Source organism: Gorilla gorilla, chromosome 14, assembly GCF_029281585.2.
Source record: "Gorilla gorilla gorilla isolate KB3781 chromosome 14, NHGRI_mGorGor1-v2.1_pri, whole genome shotgun sequence".
Taxonomy (NCBI): domain Eukaryota; kingdom Metazoa; phylum Chordata; class Mammalia; order Primates; family Hominidae; genus Gorilla; species Gorilla gorilla.
The window spans coordinates 127,880,733-127,900,166 of NC_073238.2; the positions used below are offsets into that span (position 1 = coordinate 127,880,733).

Genomic DNA, 19,434 nt, shown 5'->3' on the forward strand with positions numbered 1-19,434 from the left:
ACTCTCCGGACAGCTCATCCCCGCCAGCCCAGGTCCCTGCAGCCCTGGGGCTAGCACAGGGGATGCGGACCTCAGCCTAGGTCCCCACAGCTGTGGGGCTGGCTCAGGGGATGGATCTCTGCTAAGCATGGCCCCTGCCAGCTCAGGTCCCTGCCACTCAGTGGATGGGACTTTGGCAGAGTGTGGGGCCCCTGCAGGGAGGGTCTAGACAAGCAACACCAGGAACCTGAAGCCTCCCCGGCCGGGGCTCAGCTGTCGCCAGGATCGCAACAGTTAAGCTGCCTGCAGCAGGATAAGTGAGCCGATGCTGCTCCTTAATCAGGGACATAGAATCGGAGGCCCTGGGAGGAGCAGCCGGCTGGCTGCCCTGCAGAGGCCAGGTCTGCGCAGCAAACCCAGGAAGGTGTGGCGTCCCCGCTTCGCAGCCAAGATGGTGCTGGTGCTGCGCCATCCTTTGTGTGCCTGGGAAGGGCGTTCCGGGAGCCGGGTCGGGGGCTCCTGACTCGCATTGGGCAGCATGACGGTGAGCCGGCTGTCACTGCTGTGCCAGGACCTCTGGGCGCTGTGGCTGCTGCTGAAGGCCGGCGCAGGTGTGTGGGGCGCGGGCGGGTCCTCGCCTCCCCGGAAGGTGTTGTAGGGCGACAGTGCGGGGACGCAGGGCGGGGGTGGACGTTCTGGGCCCAGCCCTGTCCTCAGAGGCTGCTGGGGCAGAAGCCCGGGGCTGGGGGATGCCGGGTATGGATGTTGGGGTGGGTGTCTCCGAGACCAGAGGAGCCCTGTTCCTTGGCAGGGAAGGTGTGCACGGGCCTTGCCCGATGGATGGTTTAGGGCCGTGGCCCTGGGGTCCCTGGTGAGCAGTGGGGGCCGCCTCTGCCCTTGGCCTGTGAGGGACTGTCTGTGCTGGTCCCAGAAGGCTGGGATCACCTTTCCACTGGCTCCTTTGTTCGAGGTTTTTCATAGACAGGCTATGTGGACAAATGAGGGCAGCGCCCACGTCTGGCTGGTGGAGGGGCTGCGGCTCCTCCTTGGAGGGGACGCCCGGCCACTGCTGTCCCCACAGCGGGGCCACCCGTGGTGCAAGGCGTAACAAGCTGCCCTCTCTAGGTAAGCAGGACTTGGGAGGTCCCTGGCCAAGCCTGTGGACCCGGCTGGGCGGCCTCTGTGGTCTCAGGTTTGGGTGCGTTTGGTCTGGTCAGGGCTCAGGGGCTGCTGGTCCACACTGGCCCCATCCTGACAATTGGAGCTTTGGGGCAAGGTCCCTGGAGAAGGGGCCACGTGAGGAGGAAACAGCCTGGGTTTTGTTGATGCTTTTCTAAGAATGGAGTACTCATTTTCAAGAGATTTGTCCTAATTATATTTTCCAGTGGGTACTTATGCCAAGTATTGATGAATAATTCATAAAATAAGCATCTTTGTGAATTTTACTGAATCAGACCTTAACTATCAATGGCAATGAATAAACATCTAAAGTTTCCAATTTTAAAGTAAAGAACTGGCTGGGTACAGCAGTTCACGCCTGTAATCCCAGCACTTTGGGAGGCCAAGGCTAGAGGATCGCTTGAGCCCAGGAGTTTGAGACCAGCCTGGGCAACATAGCAAGACCTCATCTGTAAAAAAAAAAATAATAATAAATGTAATAGGCTGGGTGTGGTGGCGTGTGCCTGTAGTCCCAGCCACTTGGGGGGCTGAGAGGGGAGAATCATTTGAGCCCAGGAGGTCAAAGCTACAATAAGGTATGATTGCACAACTGTACTCTAGCCTGGGTGAGGGCATGAGCAGGTGCAGGTGGCCGCCCCAGGTTATGGGGTTGGCTGTGGAGCACTGGGGAAGGCTCCAGGGTGAGCAGGGGCAGGTGGCCCCCGTGGGTTTTGGGGTTGGCTTTGGGGCACCATGGAAGGCTTCGGGGTGAGTAGGGGCAGGTGGCCCCCTGGGTGATGGGGTTGGCTGTGGAGCACCGTGGAAGGCTCTGGGTTGAGTAGGGCCAGGTGGCCCCCTGGGTTTTGGGGTTGGCTGTGGGGCACCGTGGAAGGCTCTGGTGTGAGCAGGGGCAGGTGGCTGCTTTAAGAGAGGTTGCGTCCCCTGGGTGCCCCCTGGTTTCACACCCCTGATGCCCTGGCCACCCCATCCTGCAGTTCCCTCCTGAAGGACCAGGCAAAGCCAGGACCACCCTGGACAAGAGGAGGAATTGTCCTTCTGAGCCCTGACGGTTCCTTGATCAGACCTGGGACCTGCTCCAGGCTCTGTTTTAGTGTCTCACGTCCTCTTAGGGTACATTGAAGAAGCATTGTCGGTGCCAGGGTCAGCCAGGGTCAGCCAGGCCTGTGTTCCTCACTGTGCCCCTCCTCACTCCTGCAGAGGCCTAGGGACCTGGAAGGAACTTGCCACCTGTGGGTGACCTTTCTCAGAAGGTAAAATGCAGGGTGGGGCGAGCCCCACTGGCCTTGGAGAGTCTGTCCTCGGGCCCAGAGGGTGCCAGTTGGGGGAGGCGCAGAAGGACTGAGACACTTGGATTCCACAGAGAGGTCACCGTGGTACAGTCCAGACTGTTGTTTTTAATTTTAAAGGAAAGAATTTGTTATGACGACTGTTCTCATTCTCCTTTAGGCATTTTTAACATGTGTTCCAGGCAGACCAGGCTGTGGCCCTTCCCTCGTGGCTGGTGCAGGCCATGCCTCCCCCCGGCCCAGCGAGTAGGGAGGTTTGGCTCTGGCATGACCCTCCGGGGCACAAGTGTCCTCGGGGAGCTGGTCCCTACTACATAGAGGCCACCTGGCGTCACTTGGCAGAGGAGGACGGGGCACCACCCTTCAGAGAAGCGTCCATCTGCCCGTCAGTGTGCGGCCACACTTGGTGGTCCTCTTCACCTTGGCCTCTTGTTGGGCCCACCTCCCACCTGCACAGCATCCTGCGTCGTAGCCAACACCACCTCCTCCATGGACCTCAGTCTGCAGCCGCCACTCCATGTCTGCAGCTGGGGCCCTGGCCAGCCCCCATGGCGCAGTGCTGGGGAGTTCCTCTGGGTCCCTGTAGCCTCCCTAACATAACCTGGGGGCAGGAAGATCCCCCGGGTCTGCTCACCTGGTGGGGGGCAGCCATCACCAAAGCCGTCTGCCTGCATCACCGGCTGGATTGCAGCCATGGTCCCACAAGCGAGCCTTGTCTCAGCTTTACAGGGGAGGAGGAGGCCCAGAGAGAGAAAGCAACTGCCCAGAGTCACACAGCTCAGGGAGGTTGTGTTCAGGGTGAGGTCTGTGCTCCCGCAGGGCCAGTGAGTGTCTTTCCTGTGGCAGCTGCTGGCCCACGTGTGTGGTGATGACACCAAGCCCACGGACCACGTGTGTGTTCAGATGCTGCCTGGGCTTCATGTTGGTGCCCATTTCTCTCTGGACCTTACAAAGATGAGTTTGCGGAGGCATGGCAGCCCGTGCATGCTGTTGGTGGGCACGTAAGTTGGTGCAGGTATCACGGAAAACAGTGTGGGGTATGGAGGTTCCTCAAGAAATTGAAAAGAGCACTGTCGTTGGAGCCAGGAGTCCCCACTGTGGGTGGGTATCAGGGGAAAGGAGTGAGCGTGTTAAAGAGCTGCCCACCCTCCGGAGCTCGCCCCCCACACGTGGAATCGATCCCAGTGGCCGTTAGCGGATGGGCACGTAAAGATGACGTGGGGCACACACAATGGAGTGCTGCTGGGTCTTTGTTAAAAAGGAAATCCTGTCATTCGAGACAACACGGATGAGCCTGGAGGACAGTGCTGAGCAAAATCAGCCACAGGCAAAGCCACGGCCTGCTGAGTAAAATCAGCTGCAGGCACAGAAAGGCAAAGCCACGGCCCCACTCATGTGGGGTGTCAGAGACGCCGACAAGCACGGTGGCTACTGGGGGCTGGGGTGGGGAAGCCTGGGGAGATGCTGGCCGGAGGACACAGAGTTTCCGTTGTGCCAAATGAGTGAAGTCTGGGGGTCTGTTTGTGGTGGGCCATGGACTGTTCGTGGTGACTGACTGTGGTCTGTTCATGGTGGCCGTGGTTGTTCATGGTGGCCGTGGTTGTTCATGGTGGCCATGGTCAGTTTGTGGTGGCCGTGGCGTGTTTGTTGTGGCCATGGTTGGTTTGTGGTGGCCGTGGTCTGTTTGTGGTGGCCGTGGTTGGTTCATGGTGGCTGTGGTTAGTCTGTGGTGGCCGTGGGCTGTTTGTGCTGTCTGTGGTTAGTCTGTGGTGGCCGTGGGCTCTTCGTGGTGGCTGTGGTTGGTTTGTGGTGGCCATGGTCAGTTCACGGTGGCTGTGATCTGTTCAAGGTGGCTGTGGCCTGTTTGTGGTGACTGTGGTTAACGCTGTATTTGTACCTGAGGTTTGCTGGGAGTGGATGTTGGGTATTCTAACTGTAAAAGGAAATGGCAGCTGTGGGAGGTGACAGTCAGTCACCAGTGAGTTTGGTGGTGGCTATGGTTTCACAACGTGAACTATATCAAAACAGCACGTGTGCATCTTAAACATATACAATTATTTTTCTCAATATAGCTGGAAAAAATAGCCAGAAGCTGTAAGCTCAGGAAGTGATGAGCCAGCCAAGGGCTCCGTTCACAACACCCTGCACAGTGAACAGAGCTGAGTAAATGGGGCTGCTTAGTGAAAATCATCGGACTCGAAGCTCCCTGATGGCTCCAACATCTTCCGTGACTCTGGGCAACTCCTGTGCAATGGGAGGCCGTGCCCTGCCATGTCCCCGCCTTCCTGCCCACAAGCCTGCCCTGTCCCAGCCACAGGGGTCTCACTCACCCATCAGCCTGGAAACAGACGCATGTCGGCACCCTCCCAGCCCCTCTGCGAGAGCCTCTCCATAGCCTCGCTGTTGAGCCCGTGGCAGTGAAGGTCCCAGGCGCTGGAGCAGACGGCGTGGGCTCAGTCCTGGCACTGCCCGCCCTGCAGTCCTGGGCTGCTCACAGCTGAGCCTGACCTTGAATTCCCCGTCTTTAAAACAAGGATGATGAGGCTTCCTGCTCCCTAGGTCCTTGCGAGGACTCACTCAATGCACTGGAGCCAGGTGTGAGTAGGAAACCTGCCTTTCTGGCCTGATCCTCCCCCCAGGAGCACAGGGTGGTCCTCATCTGAACCCCGAGGGGGTCTCCCTGGCATGCCCTTTCTCCCTGGACCCCCAGCCATTCCAGGTGCAGCTGCCAGTGCGACCCCTCCTGCGGACAGGAGGTCCGTGTGACGGCTCAGCTGCCTCTGAACCGGAAAGGCGCTGGCGGGCAGTGGCTGGGAGAGCAGGCGCACCCTGGGCGGCCTCCAGGAGAGAAAGGGAGACGTGTGCTTCTCAGTGGGGGCTGGCGGGAGACACTAAGGTGTTCAAGACCCTCGGGTCTGGGCCCTGTGGAAATGCTCCCTGCGGGTGCCACCAGCCCTGCCCACTCAGCAGTCACTTAAGAACGCCCCGAGCATCTGGCCCAGGAGGCTCGGCCCGGAGCCTCACATGTGCGGAGGTTTGGCTCAGCCCCCAAGGGCAGGCCCAGGTCTGTGGCGGGGTGTGGGGAGGCAGCGGAGCCATGGGTACTGTGTAGCGGGTATGGCTGTGACCGGAGGTGGCAAAGCCGGCAGCCAGCCCGGCCCTTGGGGGAGAGGGTGGCAGGGCCAGGGTCTCTGAACTCTGGAAGGACCTGTGTCCCTCATCCTGAAACCCAGCCTCCTGTGTCACTCAGACAGTGGCTCTCAGTCACTTTGGTCTCTGGTCCCTCTGCCCCATGATTTTTTAAGTTGTTCTAGCTCAGAAGCCATTGCGTGTATGGTGTGACTACACCCCAGCCAGGGCATGAGTGCACACAGATCCAGGGTCCGTGCAGAGCCCGCCAGGTGTAGGGTGGATGCTGAGGCCCACGTGGCTGAAACTGCACTCAGGCCATTTTACTGATATCAGGAAACGTTCATGAAAATGCAAGCTGGTGAACAGGCAAGTGCCCCCCTTCATGACAGACCCTCCTGGTGCCCCTGGCTCAGACAGTGTGACCTTGAGAACAGCGGGGGTCTGACCCCTGACCCCAGCGTCCGTGTCCCCTGGGAGCCTCACCTTGAGACCCCTGCGTTGTGGTTCTGAAATCACTTGAGTGGGCCGTGGCCACCGTGAGGCAGAGAAAGAGGAAATACCTGCCAGAAGATCAAATTGCAATCCGTGTAATTTAAAGATCTCACTGGGCTGTGCTGGCGATTCTAGAGTGAGGCAGCACTTCATTCCATGAACTAGAATAAGAGCTCCAGTGAAACAGGCGGTGCGGGGCCGGCTGTACGGACAGGGCTGAAGAAAGCAGAAACTGTGCAAACGCGGTTCGGCGGCCTCAGTCACCGTCCTTTGTAAGCTTGGGGAGTCGGCGGGAGAAACGTGACCGACTGGCCACTTCAGGCGGCTCTATGTCGTAAGGATCAGTTTCACATTAGGTGATTGCCGGACTTACATCAAGCTTGAAGAAGCAGAAGATCCCTGCACACGCGTGTGGCCCAGACCAAGAGCTGTCACGTGACAAACTTTGTGCTTAAATGGGTTTTTAGTATGTGTATCTTTTCTTTTTCTCTTTTTTTTTTTTTTTTTTTGAGATGGAGTCTCGCTCTGTCACCCAGGCTGGAGTGCAGTGGCACAATCTCAGCTCACAGCAACATCCACCTCCCAGGTTCAAGAGATTCTCCAGCCTCAGCCCCCTGAGTACCTGGGACTACAGGCACCTGCCACCATGCCCAGCTAATTTTTGTATCTTTAGTAGGGAGGGGGTTTCGCCATGTTGACCAGGCTGGTCTTGAACTCCTGACCTCAAGTGATTTGTCCACCTTGGCCTCCCAAAGTTTTGGCATTTATAGGCGTGAGCCACTGTGCCCGGCCAAATACGTGTATCTTTTTGGCAGTGTGAAGAATTTATTTAGGCTTGACTGTTTTAAAGCACCATAATGAATGTATAATTAAGTTATGATAAAGTCTTAACCCTTTGTTACAGGGGAACGGTAATGTTGTGAGTGGCTGTGTCTCAGCCCCTGGACTCCAGCAGTCACCCTCATAGGAGTCCCACCTCTGCGGGCAGCTCAGAGCCTCCATGTTTTTATATTTAATTCTCATGGTTAAATTCAGTGCCGTAACTCATGGAATTAAGTCTTTTTAAAATGTAAGCAAACTATCTTTAAGACAGAAAAAGTTGGGTAATTCTTCATCTATTTGAAGTGATGCTCTCTGGATGGGCTGCATCCTAAGAATGTATCAAAAGTGGAAATTCTGACCACTGTTTTGATTGTCTTTTTACATATTAAACAAGTTGAGAACAAGAACAACAAAAAGAGGGACCTCCGTGACCACGCCGAGGAAGACAGAGCCTGGCCTGGTTGGAAGATTGGCCTCTCCTCTGTCTCCTGTTTTCTCCAAGGTCCGATAACAACTCAGCTCCCTTGGAGTGTGGGGACTTCATTTTGATTTTCAGTCTGATCTGTTGGGGTCTAGGCAGGAGCTTGGTCCCAAACAACACACCCACGTGTGCTGAGGACACGCTCCAGGGGATTCTTACGCCCGCCTGCATCAGAGAACCCAGGGCTTGTGGGCGAGGCAGCGTGGAGAGGGAGCGCAGCTCTGGAGACGGCCCCCAGGGCTTGCGGGCGGGCGGGAGGCAGCGTGGAGAGCGGAGAGCGAAGCTCTGGAGACGACCCCAGAGGAGATTGGCCAAGTGCGGATGTGCGAGTCCTCCCTGCCCGAGGCGCAAACTGTCTCACTCCAAAGGGGATCCGGAGGGTTCTGCGGGGCGGCTGTGCACTGACACCTGCCCCCCACGTGGGAGTCCGCCGGCTCCTGGCCCTTGCCGGTTGGTGTTGCGGGTCTGAGATGACGCCCCCGCGGTAGGAGCGGGGTTTCCCTGATCACCGCTTCTTTTGACCATCTTTTCTGGCAGGGCCTTGTATTTTTAAAATGTGTAAAGGTTAAGCTTTCTGAGATCAGAAAAAGAATATTTAGTGAACCATGTGATTTAAGTCACTGTGTATGTGACATGAAATATTTATACCTAACCCACTAGCAAATGGCTCGTTAAACATATTTGAGATTTAACGTAAGTGAGAATTCTGCCAACCAAGTCAGGATAAACCTTAAACATCGGGAATGCAAGATCAAACAGATCCTTTAACACACATCACAAACAGAGGTGTGGACGCCCCTTTTGTCCCAATGGCAGGGACGGGGCGCTGGCCCCCAGGGTATCCTGTTTCTCCTCCCTGGCCCACACGGTGTCAGGAGCTTGTCTGGAGGGGACGGGGATGCTGGCCTCCTGGGGTGTCCTTATCTGAAGGCTGTGGTTTCAAGCATCCTCCTTACTGAATTTAGATTTTGTTCCGATTTTGTGGCCTGCGTTTCTTCTTACTGCCCTGCTCTGTGGCCCTGCTCTTCCTGGGTTTGGAGATCCTCATGGATGGGCTTGGGGAAGGCCTCCGGCCGGATGATCTGGTGACGTAATCCCATCTGATGCTCAGCCTTGGACTTTGAAAAGGCACGACTGTGCTGTCTGATGGACAGGATGCAGAAGCCTTTGGGAATGGGCTTTTTGCCAGAATAAATAAAAGAAGACAATTGGCAAAAGATGGACTGTACCCCACGGCCCCAGGCTGCTGTGTGGAGAGACTTGTCCTCTCCTCTGCCCACGGTCACCAGTGAGCACCAGGGACGGGGTTTCCTGCTGCACCTGGGCCTCTTCCTGCTGCCAGGAGCTGCCTTGCTGCCTCCACCTGCGACAGTCCACCCCCCACACCCCCGCCACCCCCACCATGAGAGGATTTCCAGGGCCCACCCGCCTCCAGTCCCCGTTCTCTCTGCTGCTTTCGAGGTCACCCTGGGCTGGAAGGGGTGCCTGGGATGCCGCTCAGACGTCTTGGCCGCCCTCCCACCCCCCACACCCCACTCCTGGTTTTCAGGATGAAATTGTCCTCAAATAAAGCAAGCTTTTGAGTCAACTTGCAAGAGGAAGGAAGTTTGCTTCAGTCGTCTGGTTTTGTTGGAACGAAGAGATCTAAAGATAGACACATGGTCCCCCTCCCTGGACTGCCATTGCCAGGACCCTGTTTCTGTGAGGAAAACTCAGTGGGGGGGGCCTCACCTGTGTATCAAGTGAGCCAAGGGCACCTCTGCCCTTCCCACGCTTGGGAAGTCTCACCACGTCGTCCCCGTAGTGGCCAGAAGAGATTGGCCCTCCCAGGTGGGGCTACTGTGGTCGGTGCTGCGGATGGGCAGGGGCAGGCCTGGCCAGCCCCTCGTCGGCCCCACCTGCTGCCTCTGCCCGCGTGGCAGGGGAATGGACGGGGCAGCCTCTGCCCACACGGCAGGGGAATGGACGGGGCAGCCTCTGCCCACACGGCAGGGGAATGGACGGGGCAGCCTCTGCCCACACGGCAGGGGAATGGACGGGGCAGCCTCTGCCCACACGGCAGGGGAATGGACGGGGCAGCCTCTGCCCACACGGCAGGGGAATGGACGGGGCAGCCTCTGCCCACACGGCAGGGGAATGGACGGGGCAGCCTCTGCCCACACGGCAGGGGAATGGACGGGGCAGCCTCTGCCCGGCCTCAGATGTGAGGCCCTAACCCTCCCCTCTCAGACCCACCTCCAAGCAATGGGGTCATCACTGGGGAGTTGTTTGGGGCGGGGCTCAGTGAGGGAGCTGGGCCTGGCCTGGCCTTGGGTGGAACAGACGGGTCAGGGGTCCACCACCTCCCAGACATCTGACAGCACAGAGCCCCACAGAGGCCATGCTCGCCTGCCTGCGTCTCCTCTGGGGACCTGTCTCCTGAACTGAGTGGTCACTATTGTTCCTCCGTGCGCTTCTTAGTCTTACCGCTGCAAAATTAAGTAGACTGGAACTTTTAAAGAAACTATGATCATAAAGGGCAGATTTTGCCATCATTCTTGAGTGGGTTCAAAAAATCAAGAAGAATGAAAACTTACACACATAAACGGAAGAAATGCCCAGCACCCTGAAAATCCCAGGGCCCCGCCTGCAGAAGGCCTCCATGAAGAACGGGAGAAGGCCAACACTCTGGTGTGGGTCAGAGAGCATCCACAGGCCTCTTCAGGTTCACAGAGTGGCCAGTGACCACTTCAGATGTAGCGATATTTTAGAGTTTATTTGTATGAGGGCTTAGCTGTGTGCAGTTTCTGATCACACACAGGGGAACCCTGCTTTTCAAACCCAAAATGAGGCATTTGATCTGAGGGACAATATTTAGAGTTTGTCCTGGCCCAGAGAGTCCAGAGGCACTGGGGGCTGCCAGCAGGTAGACACTGCAGTGCGGATGGTGGACAGGTGGTGTGGACGATGGACAGGCGGTGTGGCTGGTGGACACTGCAGTGCAGATGATGGACAGGTGGTGTGGATGGTGGACAGGCGGTGTGGACGGTGGACAGGCGGGGTGGACGGTGGACACTGCAATGAGGACGGTGGACACTGCGATGAGGACGGTGGACAGGCGGTGTGGACAGTGGACAGGCGGTGTGGACGGTGGACAGGCGTTGCTTTGCCCCCCATGGGCCTGTGACGCCCAGAGAGTGGGAACCCGCCTGTGAGGGGTCGGGGCGTTGGCACTGGATTCCACAGGATGCTCTGGGAAGGCACCCCCTCCCTTCCTCTGCTATGTTAGCAGGGGCAGCTGCTGGGCCAGGCCCTGTGGGGAGGGTGGGGAACCCCAGGCATGGTCCCTGCAGCCTCGAGTGGGGGCTTGCAGGCGCCCATGGAGGGTGCAGGCTGCCGTGAGGGCCCCTGCCTGGTGAGGAGGTGGAGAAAGGCCTCCCTGAGGCGGCATCTGGATAGGAAATTGGGTGGGGTCAGACTGGCCACAAGAGGAGCGGCTGAGCAAGGGCCCCAGGCCCGGACCTCGCTCATCCGAGGAACTCCGAGTGTGTGGCAGCCCCTGGAGGGGTGGACCAGGAGGCTACAGTGGGCAGCCTGTCCCAGAGGCAGCTTCACACCTACAGGCACCACTCTCTCAGAACGTGGAGGGACGGCGGGCAGTTCCATCCATCTCTAACACACAGGAAAGACATCTGCTGTCAGCAGGGCCCCAGAGCAGGCACCGGTGAGGTCCAGAGCCTGGTCAAAAACGCCCGAGCTCATAGGGAACAGGCCAAACACCCCGCCTCTCAGAGCTGCCAGAACGGAGTCTGGGAGTCATGGTGGAAGTGTCCACATCGATGCCTGACTCTCACGGTCGATAGCGTCTGGAAGTTGAGGTGGGGAGAGGGAGCCACAGACATGGGTTGATGCTTCCCCATTTGTGGCCCCAGTGAGCCTGGGTCACCAGCATCCTGCAGCCATCACCGACCTTGGCACCCCCCTCCAAACCGTCCCCCCCGTGATGAACCTGCCAGCTCACAGTATCCATAGTCTTTTTTGTAGCTCCCAGAATTTCTCAAAACTCCAGGGAGACCCTTCTCCTGTGCTCCGTGTCGGCGATGTGCTTCTCCGGGGTGAGCGGGTGTTGGATTTGAGGACAGTGCCTCCTGGTTTCCTCTCAGGTTACAGTCGCTCCTGGTGAGAGAGAAAAACTTACCGTAAAATCTGAACGTCCAACTGCGCAGTCTAGGCTGCCGTCGGCTGCACCAGACACACATTCCAGAGAGGTGTGCACCAGTGGAAGTCACCTTGCCAGGAGCATGAGATAGTATTTCATGCTTTACTGATTGACTGTTTCTGTCTTTCTCCCACAAAAGAAGCCATCGCTGAGACATGGTTGCGTACTGGGAATGGGTCTGTGCCCTGAGCTCGCCCTGCAAGGCTCTGCGGAAGGGCCTTGACATCTGCTTGGCTCTGGCAGGTGCCGTGACACCGTGGCCCTGCTGCTTCCCCCCCAACACCAGGGTTGTCTCTGGCTGGGAGGCAAAGCAGTCCCATAGCTGGCAGGGCCGCAGCCAGCACAGCCTAGGAGGGGCCCCTTTGTGTTCCACTGTGTCCCGTGTTTACACTTGTTTGTCTGCAAGACTGGAAGAGCAAGATTTAAGTCTGATGCCAGGTAGATATTATCTTGCAGCCTCCGCTGGGAATTTCCAGGTACAAACACCTCTGTCCCATATCTTCAGGCTGTTAGTGGCCTGGGTCCTCAGGTGTGGAAAAATTGAGCGTTTAAGCCATTCTCAGGTCATCAGCATGAGTCCTGCATCTTTTAGAGAGAAATTGTGTGGATGTTCAAGACTGCAAATGTGGCTATATGATGAGAGCATTGGCCAGAAATCGTGTCTGCTCCGTGGTCAGTGGTCAGTGTCCCCCAGGCACAGTGGCCTGGCAGCCGCTCTGTGGCAGAGACCACCAGCCTGTCAGTCCGTACAGCTTTCCCTGGAGGGTCTTGCTGGCCCTGTGCTCCCGGCTGGTGCTGGCTCCATGCTCCTAGCTGGTGCTAACCCCATGCTCCCAGCTGATGCTGGCCCCGTGCTCCTGGCTGGTGCTGGCCCCATGCTCCCAGCTGATGCTGGCCCCGTGCTCCTGGCTGGTGCTGACCCCATGCTCCTAGCTGATGCTGGCCTAGTGCTCCCAGCTGGTGCTGGCCCCATGCTCCCCCCGTGCTCCCAGCCAGTACTGGCCTGGTGGCTGCAGGTGCTGCAGTGCGTCCAGAGCCATCTGGAACCTGCTGGGTGGGGGGATGGGTGTGGGGGTCGACCCTGCTGTTGCCATCCTGCCTCATTTGTGTCCGTCTAATGGCGAGGCCAGGGATGTGGCACAGACCCCCAAGGGTCCTGTGTGTGTGGAGGCAGAGGCCCATTCCGTGGCCAGGTTTTCCTCCTGGGCCACAAGTTACTGCACCTGCAACAGGTGCAGGGCAGGGGTCGCCTGAACATTTTCCCTAATGTGGGTGGGACTCAGACCAAAGCGTATTTATCCGAGGAGCCAGGACCAAGCCCTTTCCCACTGCTCCCCTGCCTCCCCTCTGCCCAGGTCTCTCTCTTTGTCCCTCCCTCTCTCTGTCTCTCAGTCCCTCTCTCTGAACCTCTTATACCACACTTTCAAAATTGATGTGAATCACTCAACACACAGCTTTTGTGCGCTGAGAAACAAAGGCCTCCACATATTGGAAACTGAAAAGCCTTTTTCCGGCCACGTGACGCCGCTCCCGTAGGTGCCTGTGGATGTGCCAGCTCCGCGTGGGATGGGGTGGGCGCTCCCGTAGGTGCCTGTGGATGTGCCAGCTCCGTGTGGGATCGGGTGGGCGCTTGCAGGGTGAGGCAGCTTCCTGGGACTGACACGTGCCGTCTGCTCTTTCCGTGCAGATGAAATCATGCACCAGGACATCGTCCCGCTCTGCGCTGCCGACATCCAGGACCAGCTAAAGAAGCGCTTTGCTTACCTGTCCGGTGAGTTCCAGAAGCCAGGATGGGGTGGAGAGGGAGGTGTCTGGGGCCGGGTGTGGGCCGAGCAGCCCCCGTGGCCTGGCCCGGGCTGGAGCTGGGAAGGGTCATGCGAGGGGCTGCGTATTCACTGCCTTGGGTCTGACCTGTGACCTGGCTCTCCCCATCTCTGTGAAGTGGGCAGCTCCATGCCAGTTGGCACATGGCCACTGGGAGGGGGTGCGTGGAGGAGGGTCAGGGTCCCCAGGGGGATGTGGCCTGGGCAACCCTGACAGCAGCCTCCAGGGACAGATGGAGTGGTGTGTGGGTGGCCGAGCCCATGGGCCTCAGTGAACCCCAGTCCCTGCCGCATCTGGGCACCTCCCAGGCCACGCCTCTGTCCACTGTGGCCTCCAGCCCTGCGTCTGGCACACCTGTGGAGGTGGTGCCTGCAGCCATGGGGACATAATGAGGCTCCCAGCACCCCTGTGTGGGTATAGCAAGGGCACCTGCAGTGGCCCCGAGCTGTGCAGATGCCGTTCTTATGTGAACAAATCTGCCCAACAGGACCCGTCAGAAAAAAAACCATGCACATGTATGCCCACCCTGGGCCATCAGGGTGCCCCGATGCTGAGGAGGGTGCCCCGATGCCGAGGAGGGTGCCCCAATGCTGAGGAGGGTGCCCCGATGCCGAGGACGCGGTGCTCTTGGGAGCTCAGCCTCTGCCCCTCTGCATTCCCGTCAGCATCCCGGCCCCCAATCCATGGCTGGCACGGTGGGGCCTCCATCCCGCACCTGCACCTACAGAGCCAGCCCGCACCCCAGGCCGGGCCTTGGGGTCTGAGGGAGGCTGACTGCGAGGTGCAGCTGGTGAGTTTTATGAGACCAAAATCGAAGAGACAGCCAGCAACATGATGGCCAGAGGAGAAGTGCTGTGCAGTGACTTGGTCCCTGCTTCCCATGGCCAAGTGGCCCAGGAGGAGGAAGGAGAGAAAGCAGGGGGTCTCTGGAGAACTGAAAACTCCCAGAGGACAAGGGCTCCAATCCCCCTGTGTCGGGGACCAGGCGTGGTGATGGCTCAGGAGAGGCGCCGTGGTTTCTGCCGGTTCCTCCTGCGTCCCCAGCCTCTCCCCACCCCTTTCATGACCCCAAAGAGGCACACAGCTTTGCCACCAGGAGGGCCCCGACCTGGGCCTCCAGCCTTGACCTTCCTCCAGTTGCCAGGCAGTGCCCCCACCCCAGCGGTGCCTGGGAGGGCAGAGTCCCAGGACGGCCCCAGCCACCCACCTTTTCTCAATCGTTCCTCAGACGCCAGCCCAGGAGCTCTGGGGGGGGATTTTGCAGATGAATTTAAGGCCCCAAATCAGCTAACTTTAAGATCTTCCTTGGTGGGCCTGACCCACTCAGCTAAGCCCTTAGAAGAGATGGGTCTCTTCCTGGCATGAGGGATCCCAGGTGCAAGAAGGATTTGACACAAGGGGGTTCTCTGTGTGGCCCCGAAGGAGGCAGAGGCCGCCTGACCAGGACAAGAGCCGCCCCACGGGCAGCTGCCAGGAACCCGGGGCCTCAACACTGTAGCTGGGGGCAGAGCTCTGCCAAGCCCCTGGGGGAGCTGGAGAGACTGGGCTCAGGATCACAGCCCGGCAACCCCTCCACGTGGGTCCAGAGACCCTGAGCAGAGACCCGCAAGCTGATAAGTGCCTGAGCGTCAATGGTCTTGGGAGCCACACCAAAGCCTCCGTCGGCTCCTCTCCCTCCTGGAATATAAGCTGGAGTCCCCTGTGGTACTGCTGCCCCCGCATCGTATCCTGCCCACCCCCTGGAGGCAGGCTGCCTCCCCATCCCCCTGCCTCCCGCCAACCTCGGGGCCTTTGCACAGCCGGCCCTCTCCATGCAGCGAATTTCTTCCGCGGGGCTCGTGGCTGGCCCGGCCCCTCAGGCCCTTGCTCAGAGGCACGCCCTCGTGCATGCCCTCTCCCTCCTCGCCTGCGCTCTGCTCCGCCCCCTTCGTTACACCACCTCACGTCCTCCTGTGTGTGGCGTGGGTCCCTCCTGAGGGCTGGGCTTGTTCGCAGCTGCCTCCTGGCTTCTAGAGGTGCACCCAGCCTCAGAGCCACGTACTGAGGGCTCAGCCATGGGCCCATCTGGGGTGGGACCCTGGCACACCACGCTGTTCTCAGGATCCAGGTCTTAGCAGCAGTACCACGTCTGAGACGGATCAGTGTCGGCTGGCGCTTCTCCTGCAGATGTGCGCGGATTTGGATGAAGCCTGTGGCAGCCTCGGGTGTGTGCGTTTCCAATCGCCCCATCCCCTCCTCACCGCATCCAGCACTGCTGTGTCCTGAGGCTGCGCCTGCACTCCGGGTTCCTGCCATGAAGCCCCCTTTTGTGTCCTCATGACAAAGGCCGTGCACTGGGGGGCCAAAACAACTGGGGCTCGTCTCTCAGGTTCCGTGGGGCTGTGCCCCTTCCGGAGGCTCCTCCTGCTTTGGGGACGCAGGTGTTCCTTGGTGTCCCTTGGCATCTTCATGCAGCCGCCTCACCTGTACGTCGGTGTCTCCTCTTCTGCCTCAAAGCCCCTCTGCCTCTCTCCCAGGACACCCATCACGAGATTTAGGGCCCACCGCATAATCCATTATGGTCTCACCCTGAAAACTTTGTTACCTCTGCTGCAAAGACTTCTCCAAACAAAGTCACGTTTACAGGCTCCTGGGACAGGGAGTGGACGTGCCTTTCAGGGGCCGCCTTGGACTCAGGGTAAATCTGGCTCAGAGGTTTGCTGTCTTGACAGCTGCCCTCAAGGGGGCTCCCCTCCCGCCCCAGCATCACCCATGGGACTCGCTCTCCCTGTCTCGCTCCACTCGAAGGAAACACAGACTCCCCCGCCCGCCACTCCTGCACACTGACCACCATGGGGCTGGGGCCCAGCTGGGTGAGGCCCCTCATTGTGACTGGAGCCCACAGGTCGACGCCCCAGCCTGTTCCGTGGACTTTTGCTTAATTCCCTGGTCTTTGGATGCCTGGAATGGCTTCCGTGAAGTGCCGGAGCAAAAAACTAAAGATGTCAGGAAGGAACGGCTCCGAATTTTCCTTTTCAAGAGGAGACTGCGTTTCTTTCCACTTGCCCTGCTGATTTCCCCTCCCTGCGACGTTCGCTTCGCGCCAGCCCTGTGCTGTCTGCCGTGGAGCCAGGGCTGCCCCTGTGACATGTGCAGTCCCGTCTTCTCCCTCCATTGTCTGTAGACGCACAGGTGCCGCACAGAACCCTACAGCTCTGTCCGGATCCTGGATCCAAATGAGGCAGCTTTTGAAAGGCGGCCAAGTGAGGGATGCGTAAACCTCAGGGGCTCCGGACTCCTGTACGTTGCCGCCCAAAGTCAGGACGAGCTGCGGAAGTCACACCTGGACTCTGTGTCTGTCATCCGCAGACAGCAGCTCCCCGTTCAGCCTGCGTCCCTCGTAATCCACACCCTCTACTCACAGTGACGTCTGCCCCAAAAGCGCTTCGCTTAACCCTGAAGCTACGAGACCTGCCACCCTACTGTCCCCTCTAGTTTTCTGATATTTGAGGAACAAGGAATTGGGTGTAAAATCAGGAAATATCCTACATGTAAATTCTTGATTATTCTTGTCCTTCCGGGCAGAGCTGCCTCCTGAGTCATCCGTTTGACTCTTTCTTACTGAAGGCTGAGGGTTGGGGGGGTGCATGGGGGCTCCAAACCCAGAGGCAATGGCGCGTCCCCTGGCATGGCAGTCGGAGCAGGCCCCGAGGAGGTCGTGGGCTCAGAACTCAGTCCTTGTGTCATCCTAGAAAAGATGCTTCAACTTGCCGACCGTCAGCAAGAGCTAAAAACAGGGCGGGAGAATTTACCACTGAGGAACTTATGATCTGAAGTGAAAAACGCAGAGAACAGACTTGCCACCGGTCAAAACCACAAAGCTGAAATGGAGGCCCTGCCCGGAACGCAGAGGCCACCGCCACTGTGTGTCTCACTCCCTGCAATGGACGGCGGCCCCCCTCCCACTGCCCGGGCGGCTCCTGGGAATTTCGTTTTGCTTTTACGGGAATGTGGCATTGTCAGAGGTGGCCATCAGCCATCCAGGGACCTGGATTTGACAGGATTGTTCCATCCCATGTCCAGGCAGCCTCAGGTGTGTGGAGACAGGGCAGACTTAGGAGACCCTCCCCCTGGCCTGTGCTCTCCTCCCAGGAAGAACGCTGGAGACCTTCGTCTCTTCTCTTTTCCTCACCTTCCCCAAGTGCTCGCTGCACAAGCCCCCTCCCGCCTTGCCCCTTCTCCCACCCCATTTCGGTTTTGGTCCCAGCTTACATCTCGTCCTAAGGATTAAGTGTTTGTGCAGCTGAGCTGCAGTTCTCAGGTGAGCGGCAGGGCTCCAGCATGGCACCTGCCTGGGCAGTCCTGAGAGAGGGATTCGAAGTGGGGAAGGACCCCGGAGTCTCCCTGGCACATGGTCTGAGGCTCCAGCCACCAGACCCGAAGCTCAGTCTACACTCACCAAGGCCCGACGGCTGCTCCAACCTGGGAGGACCGATCCGATCCTGCGCTCCCTGAGGCTGATGGCTTTTTGACACCCAGGCTTCAGCCACAGACAGACAGACGTTCCCTGCCCGTGGGGGTTTGCCCTTGCTGGAGAGAAACAGAAATGGACAGAAGGTCACTGGGGTGGCCCTGGGTGTTCTGCGGAGAATCAAAGTCATGAGACGGAGACAGGAATCCTGTTAGGTTTGGGCCGAGTCGCATGTGCTCCTTTCTGGACCTGCTTCAAGGAATCCCGTTAGGTTTGGGCAGATCATGAGACGGAGACAGGAATCCCGCTAGGTTTGGGCAGAGTCGCATGTGCTCCTTTCTGGACCTGCTTCAAGGAATCCGATGGTTGCACGACATCCAACCAGTTGCTATAGGATAAATGTTTGTGTCCCTCCTAACTCAGATGTTGAAACCCTAACCCCAGAGGTGATGTTTGGGGAGGTGAGGCCTTTGGGAGGAGATTAGGTCATGAAGGTGGAGCTCCCAGGTGGGATCAGTGCCTTTATAAGGGGCTGAAGAGACCAGATCTCCTTCCGCAGCGTGGCCATGCCTCAAGGAGACCTCTGAATGGGGAAGCCGCCATCACCAGACACCAAGTCTATGGGCACCTTCATCTTGGACTTACCTGGCCAGAGCTGTGAGATAAATTTCTGTTGTTTGGGCCTCCCGGCCTATGGTGGTTTGTTATGGCCGCCCAGACAGACCAACCTGTGTGAAAATGCGAGCCATAAACGAGTGGTGTTGACAAAGGCATCCTGTCCAGGTAGGAGTTCCGCGTGGCTAAGTAGTGTCTAGTTTCAGAATGTGACGCCTTCTTGATGTCATCTCCACGTTGGCAGGAGGAGGTTTTTATTTAGTTCTTATTTTAAGATTTTTCTATCCGACAGTTAACTTAGGATACAGATGTCATAGTAAATTAACCACAGGAATGCTTTCATTCCTCAGCAGCTCATGTGGGTGAGTTTCTAAAGCCACGTTTGGGCCGAGGCATCACACAAGAGGGTGTCCCTAAAATGCATCACGTCCATGGAGAAAACAAAGCAGGACACACGTGTGAGTCGTCACACCCCTGGTCACCCGGCTTGGCCGTCACACATGCCTCCTGCCCAGGATGCGTGTGTGTGTGTGTGTCTACCTGTGTGTCTCAACTCAGGCTGCTTGCTGTGACAAAGTCCCCAGACTGAGTGGTTTAAGCCACAGGAGTTTATTTCTCTTGGTTCTGGGGCAGGAAGTCCCGGATGAAGGCACCGGCCGATGTGCTGCCTGGTGAGGGCTCACTTCCTGATTTACAGACTGCCGCCTTCTCACTGTCCTCATGTGGCCAGGCGAGCAGAGCAAGCCCACGGAATCCCATTCACGGGAGCCCCACTCCCATGGCCTCCTCCCCTCCCACAAGCCCCACCTCCCAGCACTGTCCCCGTGGGGGTCAGCATTTCAACACATGAATTCAGGGGAAGACAGATATCCAGTCCATAACAGTGTATATGTGTAGCTGTGTGTATGTGTAGATGTGTGTATGTATACTGTGTGTGCGTGTGAATGTGTAGCTATGTATGTTTGCATGTGTGTAT

General features: G+C 58.1%; 1 protein-coding gene across 20 annotated transcripts in view; it reads left to right on the forward strand.

Moving 5' to 3' along the window:
* Positions 1-19,434, forward strand: part of MCF2L (MCF.2 cell line derived transforming sequence like) — a 211,958-nt gene that overhangs the window by 115,093 nt on the left and 77,431 nt on the right. For 16 of the 20 annotated variants that reach the window (XM_055360210.2, XM_055360224.2, XM_055360212.2 and 13 more), the window contains one exon: positions 13,257-13,340. In XM_055360210.2, the coding sequence (XP_055216185.2) occupies positions 13,257-13,340 (84 nt within the window). Of the gene's footprint in view, positions 1-273; positions 591-13,256; positions 13,341-19,434 lie in introns of those variants that run through there. The other 4 variants (XM_055360225.2, XM_055360228.2, XM_055360217.2 and 1 more) reach the window with 3 other exon arrangements.